This window comes from Phascolarctos cinereus, unplaced genomic scaffold, assembly GCF_003287225.1.
Source record: "Phascolarctos cinereus isolate Bilbo 61053 unplaced genomic scaffold, phaCin_HiC Scaffold_2;HRSCAF=192, whole genome shotgun sequence".
NCBI classification, from domain to species: domain Eukaryota; kingdom Metazoa; phylum Chordata; class Mammalia; order Diprotodontia; family Phascolarctidae; genus Phascolarctos; species Phascolarctos cinereus.
Window position 1 is genome coordinate 309,520,265 of NW_027555625.1, and position 26,149 is coordinate 309,546,413.

The 26,149-nt window shown below is 41.7% G+C and overlaps 2 protein-coding genes across 3 annotated transcripts in view; one reads left to right on the forward strand and one right to left on the reverse strand.

Moving 5' to 3' along the window:
* The window catches only part of ASTN2 (astrotactin 2), a 1,115,013-nt gene that overhangs the window by 736,284 nt on the left and 352,580 nt on the right, over window positions 1-26,149 (forward strand).
* Window positions 6,773-22,513, reverse strand: TRIM32 (tripartite motif containing 32). 2 transcript variants are annotated; one of them, XM_020990606.2, is made up of 2 exons: window positions 22,441-22,513; window positions 6,773-15,594 (listed from the first exon to the last, which is right to left on the reverse strand). In XM_020990606.2, the coding sequence occupies exon 2, from the start codon at window positions 15,509-15,511 to the stop codon at window positions 13,568-13,570; it is 1,944 nt and encodes a 647-aa protein (XP_020846265.1). In that variant the 5' UTR covers window positions 15,512-15,594; window positions 22,441-22,513; the 3' UTR covers window positions 6,773-13,567. The 2 variants fall into 2 exon arrangements, with proteins under 2 accessions (XP_020846265.1, XP_020846267.1); XM_020990608.2 differs by having other exon boundaries at window positions 22,449-22,510.

A 26,149-nucleotide genomic window follows, 5' to 3' on the forward strand; every position in this document is an offset into this window, starting at 1 on the left:
GATTCTAACAAAGTGATGTCATTTTGGTCCTCTTTGAGAATGAAGGACAACAAGCTGTATGTGTGTGTGTGTGTGTGTGTGTGTGTGTGTGTGTGTGTGTGTACATGTGTGTGTATATACACATACATATATACACCTATATGTAACCTAACCCCAAATGGGGTCACAACGAGTCAGACATGACTGAAACGACTGAACAACAACAAAAAGAGAAACATGAAGCTGAGACTATCCGAATTAAGTAGAAACACTCTACTAGGAATTCAGAGACATGGGTTCTGAGTTCCAAATTTGCTTTTGAACAGAAGTTATGATCATGAAAAGTTACTTTTTCTCTGAGATTTGATCTCCTCCTCTGTGAAAGGACAGATCTGACCTCTCTTGGGTCCCTGCCGCCTCTAACATTCCACGATGCTCTGATCTTGATTCCGAGGTATCAAAATTCATCTCACACATAGTGATTTGGAGAATCTTGCTATGGGAGAATATCAAGTTGTAGCAGACAGGAAATAAAGAATTCCAATTTCCTGTGTGTGACTGAACATGGGCTAGCGTGCTTCACTTTACACAATAGATGAATTCCATGGAAGGTTTCTGTAAATTGAACCCTGCCTTCATACTGATTGACAGTGTAATTTCAGAGAGGTTTTATCATTACTTTAGTGATGTTTACTTGAAATGGTGCCTCTTTAATCTTGAGTTTCTCTGCTGTTATTCTTCTCAGTCTTTTTTTCTTTTTTCTTTAAATCAAACACGTTATCGTGGAAAGAGTAAGAAATGTGTGGTCAGTGTATTTGAGTTCGAATCCTAGGTCTGCTATTTGCTATACCTGTGATCTTAGGAAAGTCACTTAAACTTTCTATATCTCAGTTTCCTTATCTGTAAAATCAAGAGATGGAATCAGATGACTCTAAGATTTCTTCTAACTCAAAAATCCTATGATACCATGTGGAAACAGGATACGGTTGTTATTCTTGCTCTGCCAGTAACGTGTTCACTAAGTCACTTTAACTCCTTGGACTTGGTTTCCTGATCTATAATGGGAGGATTTAATTAGATGACTTGAAGGCTCTATTCCTATTAAACAATTCTCTAACAAAGCTTATAGTCATTTGAATGCAAATACATGGTATTCCTTAAAGAATTGTATTATGCAGAGAGAGGGGGAACACTCCAGTGTTAGTACTTAGTACTGACCCCTCTGACTCCAGCCTTGTTCTTTCCCACCTCCATCTCTCTCACAAATTGCTGCTCTGTTGGTCTTTTTTGTTTCTCTACTAAGGAGCAAGTCTAAAGGTCCTATCTACTCCATCTTACAATCTGTGTATGCCACTGTATAAAAAGTAATCAGCTCCTTTGCCAGGCTGTTTTCATCGATGGCAGGGCCACCAGTTGGCAGGCTGCCCATCTCCTAGCAGCCGGTTTCCTCCCCCGCCATCACCCCACACAGAGGCTCCTTTCCACAGGGAACATTCTTTGGAGGCCTTCAGTTCCACTGGAGTCTGAAGTTTTCTTCCCTCTTAGGGGTGAGAGACAAGGACTGATTGTGTGCTTGAGAGATTGAGAGCAAGCAGATTGTTTATCCTCTTGCTCATTCAATTCCAAAAAATTGAGAGATTCAGCGGTGAGTATAGGGGAAGGGGACTGTCAGAAGTGACCAATCCCTTTGTGGTAGATTGGAAAGAAGACTGAACTCAGAGACAGAAAAAAAGGTTTGGCTTCTGAAATCTCCACATATTAGCCATTTGAGACTATTGCTTGACTTTAGTTTATTCATTGAGAAAGTAGGGACAATAATACTCTAGCTTCCTGCCTCAGGAATGTCTTGAGAATCTCATTTGTCTCATTTGATAATGTATATCAAAAGCATTTTCTAACTTTAAAACACTCTACAAAAAGCTTCAACAACTTAAAATTAAGTTGTAAGGCATGAAGACTTTTGGGGCATCCTGTATAAATCATAAGCTACTTTTGCCATCATCATCTTCAAATTGTAAAATGTTTTTTAAACCTTAACATGCTGTATAATTGAGTCATCATCATTGTCATCCAGTGAATAGATAGTGAATTCATAAAATCCCGAGTCTGTCTCTGGCACTACCTTGAAAAATGACCTTTTGCAAGTCATTGCCTCTCTAAGTATCATTTTCCTAATCTGTAAAAACTAAAGTAATGCTTTCATTGCCTCTCAACTTTGATACCATGTTACGGAGAGGGATAATAGGTCTATAAGGTGGCATAAATTACTTAAGGGGAATAGATAAAGACACAAGATTATTTATAATCAGTGTGGGTATTTATTACAACTACTGCTAATCCAATACTTCAAAACTTCTGTGATCTCATAGGTGTGGATTCTCTTTCCACGAACACAGATTGCCTCTCTTACATGATTACTTGGTAGACAATCACTGGTAGGTTAAGTGGCTGAAACCCTTAATAACTTAATGGGTAACCTTCAGCAGATGAACGTCTCCAAACTTAGCTTGGTTGGTCCTTGAATGATAGATACACAGTCTGTCACTGGGACTTTTCCAGTTTGCTGAGTCCTGGCATGGTTTATATTCTCGTGGCAGAATCTTTGAGACCCCTGTGTTACCTCTGTGCCATAAGGCTCCACAGTATATTTTGGTAAAGGCAAATTCCTACTAGTACTAGTGCTACTCCTCATCCTCACCTTCTGAATCAGACAACTAAATAACAATGTTCTTTCCAAGCTAAGGATCATATGAAGCCTAATTTAACCTAAAAATCTCTACTTTCTTTCTCCCAATTATGCTAAAGAATCCCAGCTGTCAGTTGTGCCTACTGACTAGGCTAGAGTCCTATGCTAGATCAGTGGGGGAGGTAGTCAGAAAGAAACTCAGAAAGGACAAGCAGAAAGGTTGGGTACCTAAAGCTGGGTTAATCAGTAAGGTCTTTGAAGGTAATTTGATAGGAGTGGGGCACTTTGCATAAAGGAGGTGGAGAATTTTACCTCAGGAGCTTACCAGAGAAATGGAATCTATCTCCACTCCTCATCAATTCAGTTCAACTCAATGTCAATTTCAGAGAGTGAAATCTATATTGAGTAGTCTATTTGTGATAGGTACTGTGGGGATTAAGGGGGGTAATTGGGACATAGGAAACCTGGTCAGATTATATCCATGGCCTGTTTTTAGATAGTACATTTTAGGGGGCAGTATTGACAAGCTAGAGTGCATACAGAGGATAATCAGAAAGGGAAGAGGACTCCAAACCATGTCATACAAGGTTCATTGGAATAAATGGAGGTGTTTAGCTCAAAGAAGAAAAGACTTCAGTTGGGGTAAGGAGAGTATAATAATTGCTATATCTAAAAATCTTCAGATCCTCCATGAGGAAGAGGTATTAAACTTATACTGCTTGATCCCTGGCAAAAGAACAAGTATTGATGGGTAGAAATTACAGATAGGTAGATTTCAGCTCAATATAAGGAAAGACATCCTAACATTTAGAGCTGTTCAAGTAGAAACAGGTTGTTTTGGGAGGGTCATGGTTCATAGAATTTTGAGCTAGAAGGACCCTGGAAATCATATAGTCCAACAAATCCATTTTACATATGATGAAACTAAGGCTCAGAGACGTAACCCTTCCTCAAGATCATCCAATTAGTATTTCCTGTGGCATGGATTAGCTCTTCTTGGACTGTCCCAGTTTCCCAGCCTCAGAAGATGGCTTGCAATATTTTTTATGCATAATAACAATAGTAATGATAGAAAACTTAAAATGACTTGCCTACTGAGACTTGAATATAAAAATTAATTAATTCCTCAAACCCTGGAACATCCACAATCAGCCATATGCTGGACATTCAGCAGGAATGTGGTCACAGCCCCCCAATCTCCAGTTCTTTGATTCAAACTGGACTGCTGAAATTCCTAATGTGCTTTTTAAAAATTTTCTTCTCCCAAAAATGAAAGCGGTTAATTGGGAAGAATGGAGAGGGTGACAAACATTGTAAGTACATTTCAGTCAGAAGTGATGAAAACGTTAGTCCAAAGGCCAGGTGGATTTAAGTCTAGGGTACCTGGGAACACTTTAGCTGTCAGGTGGTAAAGTTAGTGGTGGTGAAGAGGCCAGTGTTTTCTTAGGCAGGCCTTAGAAATCATTTCATCTGAGATGGGCTTCATTTTCTCAGCATGCCAGAATGAGACTCCAATCACCCTTCATAAGGTGTCTCAACAATTGTCATCTACTGTGAGTACAGACTAGTAAAGAGAAGAGTAGGTAGATCTTACTCACCTGACAGTGCAATGGAAGATTACTGGAAATTTAGTAAGAGGACTTGAATGTAAACTATCATAACTATTCAGGATCACTTTGTCCCCTGAGCCTCAGTTTCCTCATTTGTAAAATGAGGGGGATGGACTATATCTGGAGTTCTCAAGGTCTGTGTATTCTTTATATATATTTGTCTGTATTTCAATATAATTGGTTTCTTTTGTAATCCTATGCATTTTAGTTTATACATTTGAAAACACTGTTCTGAGAAGGGGTCCATAGACCTCACTGGACTGACAAAGGAATCCAGGATGCAATAAAGGTTAATAACCCTTTTCAGGGCTGGGGAACCTGCCTTACACTAAATGCAGCTTTATATCCAATGATCTTATGATTTCTAATCCCTACCCCTTAATCTCCTCCCCATTTACATGCTACCCTTATTGCCCATGGAGAAGGGTGAGAAGTCATCCATCTGTGAAGGAGGCATACAGTCCAGGTATAAGTAGTATTCACAGACAAGTCCCCGCAGGAAACCTGTGGTGAGGAACACCTGGATGAGCTGAGCAGAATTCCATATAATTAGACATTTTGCTTAGCCTTCTCTTTATGGGTACAGCATGATATTACAAATAAAGTGATGACAACAGAGTCAGAAGACGAGTTCAGATTCACTTGCTCCTTCTGTCACCACAGATAAGTCACTCAGCTTCACAGTCTTGTTTTCTTAATCTACAACACAGAGATAAGAATATTTGTAGTACCTACATCATAGGCCTAAGGCACTCTGTGGAATTTAATGCGCTGTATTCAATGTGCAGTTACTATTATTAAAGTTGAAGGGAATAATAATTATTCTGATTTATATAATAGTTTAACCTCAAAGCCAGTTCTTTGTAACGCTATGAAATAGGTACTGCAGTTATTATTTGCCCACTTTTGCAGTTAAGGACATTCAGACCCAGAGAAATGAAGTGACTTGTCCAAGCTGAGATTTGAACCCAGGCTTTCTGATTCCAATTTTTGTGCCATTTTTACTATACAAGATGCCTGGGTTGGGGGTGGGGGAGAATGAACCAGCTAGGAGGGCTGAGTGGTCTCTACTAGGCAAAGAAAATTAAGCTCTCAGGAATGAATAATACCTCATGTGATATCACTGGGGACCCCTAACTAAAAACTGGTGACCAGACACCACTACACCGCCCCATATTCTTGCTTCTAGCCAAACCATTTTTTCCCCTCTCCGACGCACTTGCATTTTACAGTTAATTCCTTAATATTATCTGAGAGTGTCTGTTCCTGGGAAACACATAACTACAGCTACATTGGCCTCACTTGTATAGGAGCGTCCTAAGTTGGGAGCCCATTGAATACCTCCGCAAGGCACTGCAGTATGATGGAAAGAGCACTTAGTTTAGAGTTAAGAGAGAGCTGAGCTTGAGAATCCCACCTCGTATATTTAACTAGCTTTGTGACCAAGGAAACAAATTTCTCTGAGCCCCAGTTTTTCTACTATGGCATTTACTTCACAGTGTTGTTGTGATGATTGAAAGAGTGAACATATGCAACACACTGTGGAAACCTCAAAGTACTGTATAAATGTCAGCTGTTATTATTAGACCTTTTAGGGCTCAGATGCTTTGCCAAAATGTCCTGAGAGAACCCAAGACTTCCTCTTACTGTAATCTTAACCTCGCTGATCTCTAAACTGTGACTCCTGGCACCAAAGCCCTGACTTTCTTGATCACTCTGAAACCTCTAGGTTACCTAGGGTAAGAGATCTTTTTGCATCAATTCCTAATAACCCATTCTCTACCATTTGTTGCTACCGTTTGTATGGAATTGGTGCTAGGCAAAAAAAGCAGTGAGAGGAACAGTTAATTAAGGATCCAGGGCAGCGAACTTACAAATCAAGCAGCAAAACTGATTCAGAGTGATGCACGGGGCTTGGAATACTAAGGTTAGACAACACTGAAATTTGGAATAGCATTAGAGGATGAGCTGAGACACTAAATTTGAAGTCAGCAGGACTGTTTGAATTATGACTATACTATTTAATTTGTTTGGACTTGGTAAAGCCACTTAAGATCTGTAGGCCTCAGTTTCCTCATAGTTAAAATAAGGGGGCTGAACTAAAATAATCTCTGAAGTCTCTTCTGTGATCCTAGGAATTCCTGGACCAAAGGGAGAGTTCTACCAGGATAGCTCAGTGAAGCATCTGATCCCTAGGGAATCCAAGGTCTTCGGTGAGGCATCTACCAACAATTAATTCCTTGGAAGTCTAAATGGTGCCATATAGTGGGAAAACAAAGGGAGTCAGGGAAAGGAGGGGAGCTGCTCACCAGGCAATACATCATTGTCACAGAGTGAGACAAGCCACATTCTGTAAACTGGGGGAAGGTAGGAATTTGAGAACATCTTTAGAACCTAAAAGAAGAATGAGAGAAGAATCAGACCGGACAGTGTCAGAGGTCCAGATAGGCTGGCAGGAATGATAACAATGATAATAATGCTTATACAATGTTCCAAGTCTTGCAATAATTTACATATTTATTTTACATATATTTACATATATTACATAGAACTTGCATATATTATCTCATTTAATCTTCACAACAGCATGATGTAGGTTCTACATTATTATCATCATCTTAGAGGATATGAGTCATGAGGAAACCATATCTAATAAGTGTCTGTGAAGGGATTCAAACTCAGGTCTTCCTAACAAATGTAAGGGTTGGGTCCATAAGAACCAATACAAAGAATCTACAAGCAAGAGGAAATCTTCAAATGGCATTAAGCATGTACTGCAAAGTTAGTATTAATTAAGAGCTTCTCATATACTTTCTTTTTTTTCTTATTTTTTCTTAATTTATTTATTTTTAGTTTTCAACATTCACTTCCATAAGATTCTGAGTTTTAAATTTTCTTCACCTTCTACTTCTCTCATGCCCCCCCACCCCAAGATGGTGTACAATCTGATCTAGGCTCTACATGTACAGAAACCAGTCCCAGAGTGTGGACAGCCCAAAACCTAAAGGTGGGCTCAGGAAAGGGGTTGATTGAATTGGTAAGGTCTAGGAGAGCAAGTTGCTGAAGGCAGGTACAGGATAATGTGTAAAAACCTAAATTGTTAAAAATTACCCTGGTGGGGCAGTTAGGTGGTACAGCTAGGTGGTGCAGTGGATAGAGCGCCAGCCCTGGATTTAGAAGGACCTGAGTTCAAATCCAGCCTCACACACTTGACACTTACTAACTGTGTGCCTAGGCAAGTCACTTACCCCAGTGCCTCGTCAAAAAAACAAACAAAAAGAAAAAAAAGAAAATTACCCTGGGCAAAATTTCTGTCTTGCTGAAAAGTCCAGAAACATGTCCACTGAAAGGACAACAATGAGATACCAGAGGTCTGGCCAAGTTGTTTCAGGATTCTTTAGAGAAGGAGGTGTCACATCATCCTCAGAGACTCACCACCCCCCAAGAGTGACTGGGTGACAAGTCATTCCCTTCTATTTGCAAATACCATCAGGTTTGGTGTGAGAGTCACTTAAAATAGAGCCCAAGTTGTGACTAGGTCACAATAAAACTGCAATTGGCTATGAATAGAATGATGAGAGCTTGCACTCATGCTAAGCACTTTCTTCATAACGCTGTGAGGTGGGTAGGAGGAATACTGAGGCAACTAGTGCTCACTGTGTGGAGTTTTCAGCTTTCACGATGGAAGGTGGAAAGAGGCTGCACTTGGAACCAAGGGACACCTATCTGAGTTTAAATCCTACCTCTGACCCTTGCTGAACAAGTTGTCTCTATCCTTCCCTAACCCTCAGTCATCAAATGGATATTGCCTCAGACAAAAAGACAGCCAAGGCATTCCGGGCCACTGTCAGTCCTTTTGAATTTTGTCTTGCCACTGGGCTTTGATGACTCTGGAGGAGAGAATGAGGCTGATGACTCTGCAGCTCTGCCTCACTTGAAATCCAGTTCTTGGGCAAGTCAAGACATCAGCCTGATGATGTCATTGGTCCTCTTCAAGAACAAGGGACTCACAAGAAAGCTATCCATTCCTTGGTCAGTCACCTGATCTGAGCCTGCTTCCTCATCTATACAAGAGGGCTAATAATACTTGACTGCTGGCTAAATATAGTTTTTGTAAAGAAAGTGCCTTCAAAACATTATATAAATGTGAGTGGTATTGTAAAACTATTAAGTGACAGAACTGGGATTTGCACCCAAGTGTTCTGATACAAAGTACACTGCTTTTCCATTATGCCACAGCACTGCACGTTGGTAACAGAGACACTTATAAAGCAATTTATTTCAAACATATTATTTTCTTGGTCAACCCATCCACCATGAAAATAAGCTTATCTCCCAAACAGTCTTAGCTTACTCTGACCAGGAATTACTGAGCATAGCCTGTCATAACATAAAATGGAATAAGAACCTATTTTTAGTCTCTGAGCAAATGGTATATGAACATATATATGTATACATATATATATTGAAATCTTTTAAGCTAGCCACACACAAAACTCATTTGAAAACCCAAGCTTTTTTTTTTTAACTTTCCTCCCTTGACTTTTTTTGCCCTCTTCAAAAATTCAAAATGATACCCCAATTATTTTAATCAATTAATTAGCCTGCAGGTTTAGTGTGCTCAAGCTTCCCTACAGGATACATAGCTGTAGCTAAGTTCTAATTTTGCCCTTATAGCCTTTACCTCCCCCTCACAGTCTTCTTAATTAGGAGTTTGAGCTCAGCTGAGTTTGCTGTTGCATTTTTTTTCCCCCAACCTGTCCTTGAAACTGAGCCTTTCTTGAGGCTGTCTTTTACATCCCTTACTTGTCTTTAGGGATTGTGCTTTTATTCACTTCTCTCCTGCCTGTTGAAAATTCTATTCATCTTTCTAACCTCCTTCCTGCTTAAGGTTGTAGATACTGCCTCCCCCCATGTCTCCATATAAATGTGAGGTCTCCTTTCCATGAAGTGTCATTGTATTATGTTTGCATTTTTTTAATATAATAATCACCTACTACTTGGCATTATAGTTATTTATCTCCCTGCCTAGATCATAAACTCTTTGAGAGTGGGGACATGTTTTAGCCTTCTGTCCATTAGAACTTAGAACAGCACTTTGCACAGAGGAAATGCTTAATCAAAGTGTGTTGGACTAAAATAGCATTAACCCAGCCTCAAGTCATCAACCAGTTTATGAAAGGACTTGATGAAAAGCTGTTTGGTTTTATGGAAATCTTACCATCCTATGCAATCACTTCCCTGATTTCATCTTTAGGTACTTGAAGTTAGAAGATTTAGTTTATTTTCAAGCCTTTGACATTAGTTGTGACTTTAGGAAATCACTTTGTGGAGCTTCTCAACCAGTTTTTAATCTATTATATGGAGATAATAATGCTTGTAGGAATGTTGTGAGGATCAAACAAGATAGTGAACAAAATATAAGTGCTGTAGAAGATCCTCTATCAATAGATTGTTTCCTGTCTGTTAATTAGTAGCTAAGTCTAGAGTTGCTTGAAGTAATCAGAGGCAAGTGACTTCAAAGTCACAGGGCTAGTAATCATCAAAAGCAAGATTGAAGCCCAGGTAAATTTCACAGGCTTATAGATCCATAGCTGGAATAATCTTTCAGTCTCATTCTCCTCACTTCTATAACGGAATAGCTACCTAACCATCATAAGTGGTACTGGGAATGAGAATGACAGCTTTGAGCTATTGATGCTCCTTGATGAAAGTCATTCATGATCTTTCTAAACTGGCCAAGGATTCACCTTTCTGAGACCGTGGTTCTACTTTTCTCCATTGCTTATTAGCTGTGCAACCTCAGGTAGGCAAGTTACTTCCTCTCTGTGGCTGTTTCCTTATCTGTTAGTTCTAGTACTGGCTTTGCTGAGCTCTTAGGTACTTTCCAGCTCTCAAGTTCTTCCACTTTCTAAGTACAATCCTTGCTAAGTCTTTCTTACTAAGACTTAGTAAGTCTCTACTCTTTCATGACATAAGCAGAGATCTGGAGACCTTGAGGTTCTTAACCTTTTTGTATATGTCATGGTCCCCTTCACAGAATGTTTTAAAATGTATAAAATAAAATTCATATGATTACAAAGGAAACCAACTATACTAAAATATTTTTCCCCCCATTCAAGTTCATAGATCCTCTGAAATCTATCCACAGACAGTAGACACCAGGTTAAAAAAATCTGTTTAAGAGATTACATATACAAAAAGGATGACCACATTAGTAGTCTAGTTGGGAATTCAAAGCAAGAAGTCGTGTCCCTGTTTAAATTTGTCTTACCATGTACCCCCCCTACTTGGATTTCTGACTGAAGCCCACATACAGCTCTGGGATGGGGTTAAGTTTACAAAAAGGGAAGAGGGGAGCTGCTCAGTAGAGGCTAGTAAAGGAGTTGAGGCAGGTTAATTCACATCAGTAAATGCTTGGAGATAGTCAGTGGGGAGGCACTCCATTAACCACACAGTGCGATGAGCTTGTTCCATGTCTTATAGTTTTCCTATGGGTAAGGCAAGTAATGTTTAAGCAGTTGCACTTTTAATCTGGTACTAATTAATGGCCACTTAGAAGTGAAGTGTTACCCAGCTCGGTAGAGAGGAATAACTGAAGAGTAGAGTCTGAAGTCTGGGTGTCTCTGGGCTTCCCCCAGAACTTGACAAGGATACTAATTTGCACTTCCAGCCAGTGGCTCATTCAGTGATCTCAAAGCACTCTACAGGTAAGAAGTCAATAGCAGCTTTCAAAGGAATTTACAAACAGGGAAACAGAAAGGCTAGTGGCAGTCAGCAGGGAAAGTTAATGGCATTAAAATTCATGGCTTCTTCTACAGGTATAGAGATTGCAGCTCATCTCTACCAGTAGCTTGGTTCTCTAGGTCTCTAGTTTATTCAGTTGTGAAATGGGCCAGACAGAACTGTCTTCATAGGAAGGCTCTGGATTCTTAAATAGCTCTGGATTAACCCCATAGATGGAAGAAAGGGTATTAAGAATAGATGCCTGAAACATGTATTTGGATTCTATTATGCTTTGGAACTTCCACTTGTATAGGGGTACATCTGATGCTCCCCAAGTTTTTTTATTTGAAATGAACCCAACTCTGATGACCTGACCACTAAGACCAAGATTTTGTATCCTGATCACTGTTCTACTCCTTGCTACCACCCACTGCCTTCTAGGAACTGACAGTCCTTTCTGTCAGGTCTAAGATTTGCTTTCTCCCACATTTTTCCTGTGACAGAAGAGGTGGCTAAGAGTTGGAATTTCAAAAGCTCTACAGGAAAGGAATAGAAAGGAAGGATAACACCATGTTGCCCATCCATTAGCACTAAAGGAGAAAGAATCTGAGACACAATTGGCTTATCAGCATCCTGCATCCAGTCCCACATTTCTCTGGTCTGTAATTGCATGCTGTGGTTATCTAAGGAACAAAACACTAAGTATAACTCAGGGATAATGTGTAGAGATACAAAAGTACCCCAATGATAGATGGGCTAATAGCAGATGGAAAAGTGCTGGGAATGTTTCTGTCAAATATGCCAAGAAAATTGTATTCACTTTTCAGCAGCAAAGTGTGTATTCCAAGGTGCTCCCTTAATTATTGTTTCAGCAAAGGGAAACAGATCTTCTGCCACTAGCTGCTATGGCTGATAAAGTACTTTTAATAGGAAGAGGAGGTGCTTGTGATATACTTCTAATTGAATCAGTTTTCCCTCCATTAACACCATCTTTTAAAATCAGACATAATTTCACAATCCGGTCTGTGCTTTCTTCAGGTGCAAAGCCCAAGACAAATTAGTTCTGGGCTACCTTTAATTATGTCATTTTCTGTCCTTTGGGAGCTAATCCCAATACAGGCCAAAAAAGAAAAATCAGTTTTTGAGTAATGCAACCCAGAAAAACTGTTTTTTCAGTAATTGTAGGTCTATGGTGCTCCCATCTCCAGGCACCCTTCTGTGCCTGAAATTCAGGAAGAGCAAAGGCTTAGTCAACACAAATATTCAGGCACTAATTCTTCAATGCCTTCACCCACAAGACTATCTTCTTCAAAGAAGAAACCTTGCTTTCACTTTTGGAATTGTAATTAGAAGGCAAGAACAGATGGTAAAGACTCAATTTAAAACTGTGAGTCCATGACTTTAAACCTTAGGTGCCTGATAATTGTTTCTATGTACTGAGAGTGGGATTTGTGTGATGGTGCAGGATAGATCCTTTTGATGGCACTGCCTGCTAAAAAAGAGAACTTCAGCTAAGTGAGCGATGGGATATAAAAACCACCTCCCAATATTTAATTAAAAGAAACAAACATTAGTAATGGGGAAACTGCCATCAATTATTTAATGCTTAACAAAGGAATAGAAATAAATCCTGAAACTGAATATTTTACACTCCATTGGGAAAATGCAGGCTAAGCACCCACCAAAGAGTTTTCCAATAATGATAATGATTCTCAATCCACTCCCACCCCTTGGCCTTGTTTTACAAACTCTTAGACAAGTGAGTAGACCCATGGAAGTTGATCATGAATAATGGTGGGCCAAACTACAGCATCTTGAAGAGTATGAATAAACTTATTATTTGTTAATGTTATTATTGATTCCATTTTTTTTTTACTTTGGCAAAGTTTCAAAACACAAATCCCTTTAACAGACAATCAGCTTTCAATTTAGAATTCTGTAATGGTCCACAAAGTCATTCCATTCTCAATCACCCCTAAACCCTGGTGGTTAAGATATTTAAAATATTCTGGTCTGCAGAAAATAGCCTTCCAAGGTATCTTCTTGGGGAGCACTGGACTTGTTTCACATTAGTAAAGGTGAGTGAACTCGGTGGCAGTACTACTGGGATACATCTGAAATGCTACTGAAGAGCCATAAGGAGCTGGGGGAGCAGGTCCCAGTACAGCATGCAGATCAGTCAGCAGTGCAGAGAACCCTTTGTTGGCAGGCAGAATGTATGTGGAAACAAGCCAACAAGCCAAGGATCCAAAAGAGAAACAGGAAAATCAATGAGGATTTGCTGGTAAGACATTCTTTAGTCTCTATGATGATTAAAACTGGCGAAGTCTTGGAGGGGCCTGGTGGCTAATCAGAGTACAGCTAACTGTCCCACATCTTCAATGCCAGCTGATCCTTTAAAGCTCTATTCTTAGAGGCAAACTAAAGTACAGGACTTCTAAACACTGACACTTGCATTCTATACTTACCCAGCTAGGATCAGGACACAAAACTAATCTATGGCATTAAAGACACCCACAGATTTATTAGGAGAAAGGATGGCTATGGTGGAGAACGCCAGCTCCCTTTAAGGCGTAGAGTATCTTCTTAAGTGGTAACTGTAGATCTTGATGCAGTGATCCCAACAATCTAGTACCAGCAGCTGCCCTTTAGGAGTAAGAGCAATATCTACAGGACAAATGAGTCCCTCCCGGATAAGAACATTATAGCCACCACCCTTGGGGAAGTGAAGAATCTCCTTTCGGCTGCTATCAGCAACAATGAGGTCCCCACGAGCATCCACACACATACCAGCAATACAGCGGAAATCTTCATTCTCAGAGAAAAAGTGGCTGATCTGACGGCCTAGCTGCCCATCGGGGCCCACAGAACCAATGGAGAAACCACCCTCAAGGTGGTGCTCAATCTGTCGGTTCTCCAGGTTGAGGCCCAGACCCTGGGTGAAATAAATAGTGCCTTCAGCATCACAGGTAACAAACTTGGGCCGAACAGCGCCACAGAGACAATTGAACTTGACCACTCCAGCTGATCGGTCAACGGTAAAACACCACAGTTTGCCTCCCTCCACATCGGTGACCACAAACTGTCCTGAGGGTAGTGCAGTAATGCCCCAGGGCTTGCTCAGCTGACTCCGGTGGCAAGCAATACAGTGGCCTTCTAAAGTATACACTTTGACAGAGTTGTCATAGCTGTCAGTCACACCAATCAATCCTTGGCAGTTCATGGCCACTGACAGTGGGGTCAGATTGGGCAGATCAGCCCCAAGGAAACTGAGCACAAAGCTGTCGATGCCACTAGGACTGCGCCGAATCTCCTTCAGGAAGCCCTTGCGGGAGAAGACCTGTATACGGAAATTGCCTCGATCAGCTACCAGCACTTCACCCTGATTGGTGACATGGAGGCTGACAGGCAGGTTGAACATGCCTGGTGTGCTGCCCTTAGCACCCATCTTCTTGATAAAGTGGCATTGTTGTATGCTGGCAGCTGCCTCAGACTTTCGCTGACGAGAAGGTGAAGACCGAGGACTAGGGGTCATGTCATCTGAGCTCCCATCCATCTCCGGGATTGTCATGGAGGTGGTGTCAACCTCCTCAATCCAGGGTTCATCTACATTGACTGTCCGGGGCTTCTTAACTGCCTGGCCAATCTGGAGTGGGCCAACATGACCCATCTTGAGGAGCTCTACATCCTGTAAGGTCAATTCCTGGGGCAGGTTGGCTGTCAGCTCTGGTTCCTCCTCATCAGCTAACTCTTCCAAAATAGCCACATCTGCCTGTTTGAGCTTGGCCAGGAAGTAGTCACAACGAGACACAGCCTGTACTTCTGCAATATTTAGCAAGTATCCCTGTTCCTCCATCACTTGGCTATTGGCCTTTTCCACCTCCGCCAGGGATCCCGTGAAGAACTTGCGTGAGCGTGCTAGCTCCTGATGGATCCGCCGTTCTTCCCGCCCATATTCCTGCAGAACTGCCTTGTAGCGGCCCTGCAAGTCTTTGGAGACCCTTTCAAGGGTCTGCTTCCGCAGTTGCAATTCTTTGACCATCTCCCTCAGCTGAGCAAGCTTCTCACCAAAGTGACGCCGCCGCTCCTCAGCTGCCTCCTTGATGGGGAGCACACTGTGTTTGGGCAATGGGTGCTTTGCTGTCCTACAGGGCTCACAAAGCAACATGCCACAGCTCTTGCAGAACTGTCTGGGTAGTCTCCGCCCACAGGTCCGACACATCAACAGTGACATGGCTTCGTTCAGCCCGGCTGTGTCAATGATCTTCAGGATGGTCAGGTTGTCTGCCAGCAAGGATAAGTTGGTGATGCGTGTAACCTTGCTACAGAAGGGGCAGCGGACACCATTGATACTGCTTGCTAATAATTTCTCCAGACAGTGCCGGCAGACGGTATGGCCACAATGAAGGAGCTTGGGGCGTAAAACCTCTTCAGTGAAGGATTCAAGGCAGATGGGGCATTCTAGCACTTCCCGAAGAGCATCCAGATTCAGTTGAGAAGCTGTAGCCATGGCCAGCCCAGGGCAACTTTCAACTAGTATAGCCTGAAACAGAGTAACTCACTGCTTGCCTTCATTCCATACAGTTTTGGTTCCTGTCAATAAAAAGAGGGGGAACAGTAATTCATTTCCCTAGCCCTTAAACCACACAAACATACAGTCAATTAATGATGAGACCTATTTGGTTATTCCCCACTTTGCTAAAGATAGAATCGTCCCAAAGCCCATAATTCTCAGTTTCCTCCTTCTAGCATTTTATGTGGTTTAAAATTCAGTCCTGAAAAAAGCAGTAGCGGAAGGAAGACACTAGAGATAAGTGCAGGCCTTCCGAAGTCCAAATGCAGCTTATATATTCCTGTGATGTACAGATGGCCTGGAGAAGGAGGGGAGAAGTGTATTAATTGTGTGAATACTCTGGGCAATCCAGCAATGTAGGAAACACTTTGAAAATATAATCAACTCTCTGTTGCTGCACTAAGGTGCTAAGGAAGGGAAGAAGCAGCAGATATATCATATTCTGCTTTGGAACAGTGAGGTAGAAAAAGGTGGAGCTGCATATAATAGAAGTACCCAACTTTTAAGTATCTGGCCTAGACTCCCTGAAGGTTTGGTCTCCACTAGTGACATCTAGAACGAGATTAGCAGTAAGTGGGAAGAGGCCTTAGGTCATCACAGATAATCCAAAGAGAGACAGCAAGCACCTAATGTATATATCTTTGTAAATGCTTACAATTACAACTGGTATCTCAGAGTTCCACCCATGAAATCCCTCAATTTCAAGCCAAAGGCTTCAGTTTTCTTGCATGGGCTCTGGAGCACCACAATGAAGGCACCACTGGGTGGCCAGATATTGTGTATATTAATCCACAATGCAGCATTCTTTTATTTCTGAAGCTGACCCTATGGAGGAGCTAATGATATAGTTCCACAAATTTGTGAAATGTCAGAAAATTTTATAGCTGTAATTGTGCACATATGTGCATGTGTGCATAAGTTTATATGACTACATGTAAATATGGGGGAAATTATGTCAATCTCTCCTTCCTTAAATTCTTCTTCTTCTTTCTCTCTCTCTCTCTCTCTCTCTCTCTCTCTCTCTCTCTCTCTCTCTCTCTCTCTCTCTCTTTCTCTCTCTCATTCCCTCTCTTCTTCTTACTCCCCCCCTCCTTGGGACACAGGTATGCTTGCCAGAAGAACATGAGTTCCCACAGTTGAGGTATCAGGCAAGGATACTGTCATCAGTGTTCTTACTAGCAGATATTTGCCTTTTTTAAAAAAAAAATAGAATCAGTTCCCCTTTTCCTCCTACCCCTATATATACAGCAAGGTGGTGTAGTGGATATAGCACTAAGCCTGGAGTCAGGAAGACCTGAGTTCAAATTTGATCTCTTAGACACTTAGACGATAACTGCATCTACCTCCTACGGTTGTCGTGAGGATCAAATGAGATACTCATAAATCACTGAAAGGAGTGCCTGGCACACAGTAACTGGTACTTCATATTTGTACCTTTTCCCATTGCTCCCCAAATACTAGACTCATACAGCCCGAGAAGAAGCACATTTTGTAAAACTACCATGATTCAGATTCTAACAAACAGATGCATTCTTAGGTAATCCTGTCTAAAACACCAAAAAAAAAAAAAGGCCCAGATGCTCTGGGATCACTAAAATGAAAGACAGCTAAAAAAAGAGGCATCTTTGCTTAGTTCATCAAAGGTTAGGAACTCTGCCCCCTCTCCAGGCACCAGTCAACTTGGATCCTCATTCACTAACTTCCAAAACAAAGCTAATTTAATTATATAAGATCCAGAGTGCATGGGGAAGTATTTGAATTGAATCTTAAATTTTTATAGTTCTTTAAGGTTTCTAAAGTGCTTTTCCCCAATAGAATTTTGCAAAGTAGTCTATTATCATTTTCATTTTACAGATGAGAAAACTGAGGTCCAGAGATGTGAAGTCTTCCCAAACATCACAATTAATATGTGGCAGTGTTGGAACTAGACCGTAGGTGTCTGTACTCCAAATCCAACACTCTTTCCACTAACACCACGGTTTACGTCTAGTCAATGAGAAGGTCCTGGGTTTCTGAGATGAGATTCAGCTCAGAGTTTTTACTTGCATGCACCCATAGGAAGGAAGTGATTTCTCTGTACTGGTTCTATGGAGACCTGGACTGGAACAGGAAATAAGAACCCCAGTATGCTTTGATAGCCTTAAGCCATGCCCACCTTGGAAGCACAGATCTTTAAGGATATCAGGCAAGACAAGAGTGGCTAAATTTCCCACAACTTGTCTACATCCTAAAAACATCTCTTAGGTCATCCAATATGGGGGAACTCCCAAACCAAAAGGTGACCAACAGGCTAACATGAAATGGAGAGACCTTATCTGGGATATTAGATCCTCAAACATATTTAGCTTTCATTTGAAATCATCCTATCTTCCCACAGTGGCATCAGTGGATGTACCAGCAGGCATTTTGTAAGGTCAGCTTAAGCTTATGGCCAAAGTGTAGTTTTCTAGCTCTAGACTCGGATATATAATGTGCATTACAATTACCCCTTTCTCAAATATACATATTTATTCTGTTTATTGGCCAGACCAGTTTGGGTAGTATTTTGTAGGTTATTCCCTCCACTACTTTTATGCAAGTTTTCTAAAATATATTATCTTGTCCTGCATAACAGAATGTCAATTAGGTAAACAGCTGGCTTCATACTGCACATAGTCACCCCTGGGGAGTGTTCATGTGTATTCCAGAGCAGTTAGTGGGACTATCTCCAATGAGGCACCGATACCTCAAATTGACATTTGCCCAGTTCTGTGTGCTAGAGCACGGACAGCCACTTAGGACTGTTCAGGAACTTGCTGGCAATAGAGATTAAACTCATCAGGCGAGGGCTTAGCAAGCATAGGCACTGGGGAGCGAAGCAGGGGAGAGGATTTACAAATGAATCACTATAGCAAGAAAGGTGCCCCCCATCACTCAATACTACCTCTTCTTATGAAAAAGCATAGAGCCTGGAACACACAGTAAAAAAATAGAGAGTGTGTGTACTTATGCATAAAGGAAACAAACCTGTCAACGATGAATCAAGTGTCATCAGTTAATGAGTTAATAATAGGTTTGGTAGAAATTCCTTGCCTGTCTTCTGTCTTTGTCTGAATCTTGAGACAGAGTCTCTTGTATCTTCCACAAACATTTGGATATCAGAAACACTAATAACATCCTAGCAGCCAATATTACTCAGTGATGCCTGAGACAGCACAGCAGGGAGAGGGAAAAATCATCCTCCCACTCCCAGGTATTCCCAAACTCACCTAAACTTACTCTGTTAAATCAGCAGTAGGATAATGGAGTCAAACCACTTGGGTTCAAATCCCATTTCCACTGTGTAATATTAGACACCTAATTCCCCATTGGTGGACCTGAGGTTCTTCATTTGTAAAATGGGGGGGGGGGCAAGATTTAAGATAGTCTCTAAGATCCCTTCTAGCTCTGCTTGTAGCCTACCTATATTTGACTCAGTTGGACTTAGGGCAGGTCTTGGACAAGAAAATAACAATGTCGGGAAGGAAGTTTAAAGAGAATGATGGAAGCCTATGGAGATCCCTAGAAATCTGGCAAATAAAACATAGCTACCCTTCCTGATCCCTTTCCCTCAAAATGACATAAGGTCATAGATTCAAATCTGGAGGAGGCCTTAGAGATATCGTTTCTCTCTGTGCAAACAGATCAGGAAACCAAGCCCCAAGTGATTATGACTTGCCCAAAGTCACAAAGTAAAGGATCTGAACCCAGGTCTTCTAAATAAAAATCTAGCACTCCTAAAATCTTCCCACTCACTTGAGACAGTCCTCTTACCAACATATGCACCCCTCCAAGGGCACAGTCACAGGGAGAATTCTGTAAGGCACTTGAGAATAACTGATCATATTATGAAGAAGTGGGGGCTGTGCCTGTTATAATAACAATTAATTTAAAAATTAATATACTTCCTCCCCCACATAATAGCCCCTCAAATACCGGAAGAAAGTGATCATGTCCTAACTGTCCTTTGAGAAGCAGGAAGGAGACTTGGAATATGTAATGGAAATATGTATTTTGGCAAGTGATATACGACTAGGGCCCTAAATAGTTCTTGCTTTCAATTCTGATTCATGACAACCTGATCTCCCCCAACCTCTATTCTCCCAACCATGCTTAGTCTTAGTATTTCATGATGTATTCTATAGTCCACCCATACTTTAGTGTGGCTACTTAGTATTATTAGACTATTTGACTTATGGCTGAAAATATCAATCACCAGATAGCCAACCTTGTGGATATGAGTCCCTCTTTACTTAGCTAGAGTGGCCCTCGGATGAGGAACACAAAATCTTTTCCAAGGTCTGTACTCAAGGTCTTCTCAGGCTAGTTTCACCTGTCAGGGTTTATGTTCACCTGGCATAGCCTTTAAGAGCCTAGGGTCACCTCCCTGTTATGGCAAGGCAAGGAATTACAGGATTCCTGAATTAAAAAAAAAATCAATCAAGTGTGGTTGCAGGGCCTTGCCTAAGCAGCTAGGTGGTATACTGGATAGAACACTGGGCCTAGAGTCAGGAAGACCTGAGCTTAAATGTGGCCTCAGACACTTAGTGGACATGTGACCCTGGGCAAGTCACTTAAGACATCTGCCTCAGTTTCTTCATCTGTAAAATGAGGATAATAATAGCACCTAATTCCTGAGATTGTTGCAAGGATCAAATGAGATTAATTGTAAAGGAGTTAGTATAGTGTCTGGCACATAGTAAGCCTTTATAAATGTTGGCTATTATTAATACTATTGCTATTAGTATTACCATTATTGCCAAGCAGTGTTTCAAGGAGAAGAGCTAGTTGTTTCCTCATCACTGCTATAGCTGGCCCTGGTATTTGCTGAGTAATGCCACCATCCATTCTCTAAAATGGCCTGGAGGAATGAAAATGGCATGTTACTTTCTTTTTCTGTATTACACCACCTTGAATTTTAGTGGAAGGGAACAATCATTTATTAAGCTCCTAATATATGGTAGGCACCATGCTAACTACTTTACACATATTATCTCATTTAATCCTCACAACCCTAGGAAGTAGTTGCTATTATTATCCTCATTTTACAGTTGAGGAAACTGAAGCAAACAGAGGTTAAATGACTTGCCTAGGGTCACATAGCCACTAAGTGTCTGAGAACGGATTTGAACTCTAGTCTTCCTGACTCCAGTCCCAGTGTTCTATCCACTGCACCATCTAGCTGCTTCAGGCAATTTTGCTGTCAGGACACTAGCCTTAGAATGATGGGGAGCTCTTTCAACCCTCACTGGCCTAGATTAACTAGCGTCCTGCAAAGCTTCATACCTCATGAATACAAAAGTCCTCTGACCATTTGCTAGGTTCTCTTGACGAAGAGATTGTTGTTCAAGTATGGTTTAAACTACATGTCCTCTGAGGTCCCTTCCAAGTCTAGGATTTTGAAAAATCTTGTATTTTCTCCCAGACTTAGGTAATACAGTCAGTGAGCAGCCATTTCCCCATGCCAACTAGGAAAGTGACAGCATGTCTGCTTTATCACTTTCTAGGCCATCTGTCTTTGGCTTCTGGTGAGTTCTGTGTACTGCAGAAGGATGCTGCGTGATCACCTCAACTTGGTGGACTCTTCAGTGAAAGTAACCAAAGTGTCAGAGGGACATACCCATACTATACCTTTATTACTATCCAGGTTCATAGAACATGGACAGTTAAAGCTACAAGAGGAATTAGAACATGAAATATTAGAATATAGAATTTCAGAGCTAGAAAGGGCTTTAAAAGGCACTTAGTGCAATCCCCTTCATTTTAGAGAAAAGGAAATGGAGGCTCATAAAAATCTCAGGATTAGGGCAATGAATCCAAAGCCTAGTAGAAGAACTGTGCAAAATAGCTGAACACCCTGGGGTTGACACAATTTGTCAAGAGAGAAAAGTAGATCGGACAAAACCTCTTTACAAACCTTGCCTACTCTCTTTCCCCTAAATTTCACAAATGTGAGCTTTTCCAAAAGGTCACACAATGAGTTAATAGACTAGAACCCTGTTAGCCTACAACCCTTCTGGGATCTTTCCACCAGGAAAAGCATATCCTCAAAAATCTTCCTTCAGTAGACGCATTTGAGAGATTAAGCTAAAGAGAGCTCAATTATGCTTGCCCCTAATGAAAGGGCATGACTGGCTTGCCTGCTGAGAATGGTTACTTTAGTTACCAATGTGCCACGTCTCTAAAGCATTACCCACGCCTCTCTCCAGAGCCTCCTGCTGTCTGTGGTCTCTCCTCTCCCCATCCTAACTCTTCTCTGGGTCACGGATGTGAACCCTGAGCATCCTGGCTCCTCTAAACCTGGCACCCCAATCCACTGGGCGCCACACCCAAACTGACCTATTTGCACAAGCTAGACAAATCAAAGCCCACAGGTCGTACCCCTCTCTCATTTGTGCCACTCCCATATTTCCCCTGGACTTTCCCTATGACCTCTGGATGACCCCTTTTCACCCTGGGTCCTGGCGGGGTCATTCTTCTAAACCGACCCCTTCCCCCCGCCCCCAATATCGGGGCCTCTGCCTCCTCCCCCCATCCCCATCCCAGGGTGTCCACCATTAACTCCATTCCCAGCTGTCCCCCCATGGGGGGTTTTCCTTCTTGCCCCAGCCCAAGGGCTGGGGGGAGGGGAAGGGTTTCCTCTGGTCCCCCTCCCCCGATTCTCCTCCCAGCCCCCCACCCCGCGCCGGTCCTTTCGCCTCCCCCTCGAGGTTTCCTAGGTCCGCACCGTTCTATTCTCGGGACGGGCAAGAGGAGTGGACAGGGAACGGAATGCGGAGGCCCGCTCGCTGCCCAGAAGGGGGCCCCACTCCCGCGACCCCCAGTCCCCCCGCCCCTCCTTTCCCTACCTCTCTACCTGGCCGCCTGCGACTCCCGACGCAGCCTTTACCAACGGCCTTTCTGCGCACGCGCGACCAGGCGCCCCTCTGGCGGCTAGCGAGGGTTCGGCACGCCGCCTGTCAATCAAATGTTGCCGCCCCCCCCAACCTCCTTCCACCCAGGTCATATGGGAGTTGTAGTTTTTTCTCTGCTCAGAGAGCTTGGCCTGCCAGGGGGCTAGGAAGAAGGGAAAAATCGAGGTCTGTGGACCCTGACTGCGGAGATAGATGAGCAGTGAGCTATTTTGGTTAAAGGGGGAGTCAGAAGAGGTCTGTTACTCCTTGTGTCAGGGATGTGGTAGGAGTGAAAGTGGAGAGCAAGTGGTTTTCATGGAATCTTAGCATTTCGATCCAGAAGGGACCTTAGCAATCAAATCCAACCCCAAGGGCATCTACGGATGAGGAAATTGAGGCCCAAATCAATCAAGTATTTATTAAATGCTACTATGTACCGGGCATTGTGCTAGGCCCTAGGGGTACAAGTACAGAAAGAATGAAACCATTTCTTGGAATGAGCTTATGTTCTACTGAAGGATTGTATATATTTTACAATTACTTATAAAAATATATACCACAGGCCCTAAAAAAAGAGGTATGAGAAAATACTCCAACCCCTAACCTGATTCCTTTGCAGAGGAGGGAAGTCTGCCAGTGTGAAACATTGCATATATTTTGAGATTTTTTCGATGTATTGATTGGTTTTGCTGGGGTATTTTTCCTCTTATTTCTCCCCTTTAAAAATATTTGTTAGATGAGATGCCTTTCTGAGAAGGGAGAGGAAAAGACATACTGGGAGAAATTATGATGACGTGAAAAACCAGATATCACTAAAAAAATTATTTTAAGAAATATAACAAAAAAATTAACAATAAATACAAATACATGTGAAGTAGTTAATAATACACAAGGTAGTGGGGTGAGGAAAGACTTTATGTAAAGGATGATGCCTAAGATATATCTGAAAGGAATAGAAAGGTCTCTGAAGCAGAGGTAAGAAGGAAGTACATTTCAGTCATGAAGGATGGGCAGTGCAAAGGGACAGAAATGGGAGATAAAATTTCCTGGGTAATAAAAGAGGACATAAGGGCATTTTGTCTGAATCACAGAGTGAAGGAGGAGGAGTAATGTCCAAAGAGGCAGGAAAGATAGGTCACTGCCAGTCTGGATAGGGCTTTAAAAATTAAACAGAGGAGTCTATGGTTTCTTCTTGAGGCAATAGGAAGTTACTGGAGTTTGAATAGGGGAATTAAGTCTCCAGATCTAAGCTTAACAAAAATTACCTTGAAAGACTGTGTTGGATGGACTGGTCTGGTGAGAGACTTGAAGCAGTGAGACAAATTAGTAGGCAGTTTCCCAGAGATCTTAAGTGACTTACCTAAAGTCACAGAGGTAGCTTGTGATAGAGTCAGAATTCAAACTCAGTTCCTATAACTCCAAGTCCAAAGGCTCTTTCTACTCCACAGGCTTGCCCAAGGTCATATAGGTATATGAGGTATGGAACTTGACAAGAATTTTTATGTAGTTGGTATTGGCGTAAGATTGGTCTAAGGGACATAACATAGGCAGTGTGGTATAGTGGGAAGAGACCTAGAATGGGCGTCAGCATACCTGTCTTTGGGTTGAATTAGGTGATCTCTGTCTTTCCTTCTAGCTCCAAAACTTTGTTTTCTGTTGTTTCCATGTTTTAACATCTCTTCTAGCTTCAATATTCCTTATTCTAGGTTCTAGGGTCCCTTCCAGCTCTAACATCTTGTAAGGAAGTGACACCCTAGGAAGGTCATGCATATGAGTATAGAACCATTTGGACACCTTGAATGCATGGATCACAGTCACATGAATGGCAAAGAAGCCAGTGCCTAGGATTTGAGGCTTGAGGTCATCTAGAAGAATGGATTCCAAACTTTTCAAATATGAGAATTCCCCACATCCAATAGTAGTTGTACTGTGGAGTCCATTGATTGAGGATATGCATGATAATAAAATGCTACAATAAGTTCAGTAATTTATTTAAAGTAATTTAATATTATTAATCCTAGCAAAACTGTAAATTATATAAATGATAGGGTATTAATAAATAATATAGTAAGTAATTAAATAATAAATAATATAAGTAATTAAAATAATAGTAAAATAAAATATAGGCTATATAGACTATATATTTGAAAAACAGAAACATGAGGGATATTCATTCTATAGAATGTACATTTACTTATGCATTGTGCTTAGCAACACTGAATATTTTGTTGGAGCTAAATAAGGATTGAAATTGTTCTGTGTGGAGCACATCTTCAGGGATCCCTTGAAATAGCTTCACAGGCTCCCCCAGAGGCCCTTGACCTACAAGTTGGACATCCTGATTTTGCAGTTTGGAAAAGTGATGCCAAGAGAAGTGAAATGACATGCACAACCTCACATAGTAAGGGGCTTGGCCAGGTTATGAGCCTAAGTCTTCTCACTCCAAACCAATGACTTTTCTGGCTAAGCACAGTTTTGTGCTAGTTAGGTACCCTAGGAATACTGCGCTCCCAGGGAACTTCGTGTCTTCATTAACAGACCTGCATGTCCTACACTAGGGAGTTCAGCATTGTACCATCATGAATAGGGAATATGTTAGTAGGCTGAATTACAAGGAGATACAAGGGAGGTGTCACTTTCACAGTTGCCCATGGCACCACATTCTCTGAAACATGCTTCATCTTGCCGAAGAGGGAGACACACTTAGCTGATGGGTGATTAGCCTTCCACTGAGGATCTATAGGCCTGTGGTTTCTGGGGCAGTTTCCAAGGCAGGCTGCAGGTGCTCTGTCAGAGTGTATATGGCCCTGACACTGAGCCGAGAGGACTGTGTGAAGTAGTAACAGGAGAAGTACCAAAGGGGTCACCGATATTATGGCCCCTGTGGTAACAGGTGTTGAATGTAGGAATGAACTAGGGAGATACTTTGACCTTAATTCCACCCCAGTTTCTGCTTCTCTTCTTCCCTTTCTCATTCCTCCCTCCCATTCTGACTCGTATCATCTGAACCTCTGAGTTAGAAGGAGTTTCAGAGCTCATGTTCCTGAGCAAGAGTCCCAGGAGTTCAATGCATGTCGGGGCAAAGGACCTGACTTTGAGTACCATCTCTGCTACTGACTACCTATATGACCTCAGACTAGTTGATCCACATCTCTGACCCAAGTTTCTTCTTGTATAAAATGAGCAGATTAGGCCAAATAGAGAAGGAAATGGCCAGCCACTCTATTATCTTTGCCAAGAAAATCCCAAATGGGGTCACGAAGAGTTGGACATGACTGAAAAATGACTGAAATAAGCCAAATAAATGATCTCCAAGGTCTCTTCTAGCCGCAAACTCTCTGATTTCTCTAAAACCAAAATACATATAAATGTAATACATAATATTGCATAAATACACTAAAGTATTGCAAATGTGATATCCAAGGATGAAGGCTTCATAGTGGAGGTACAATGTAGTATGAGTTGGATTTTAAATTATGTAAGGATTTAATAGGTAAAGAGGTGGATGGAGGTCATTCCCAGCAGAAGATACAGTATGAAGTGCCAAGAAATGAGCAGAAGCCCAGACTGGGCAGGCAGAGTAATGCAGCCGGAAGAGCCCTGGAAGGAGAGTCAGGAGTCCTGAAATTGAATACTCTCTCTCTAAAAACCTCAATTACCTCAC

Excerpts from the sequence above, each read along its gene's own strand:
- TRIM32 (XM_020990606.2), bottom strand. The coding sequence starts at position 15,511 with ATGGCTACAGCTTCTCAACTGAATCTGGATGCTCTTCGGGAAGTGCTA.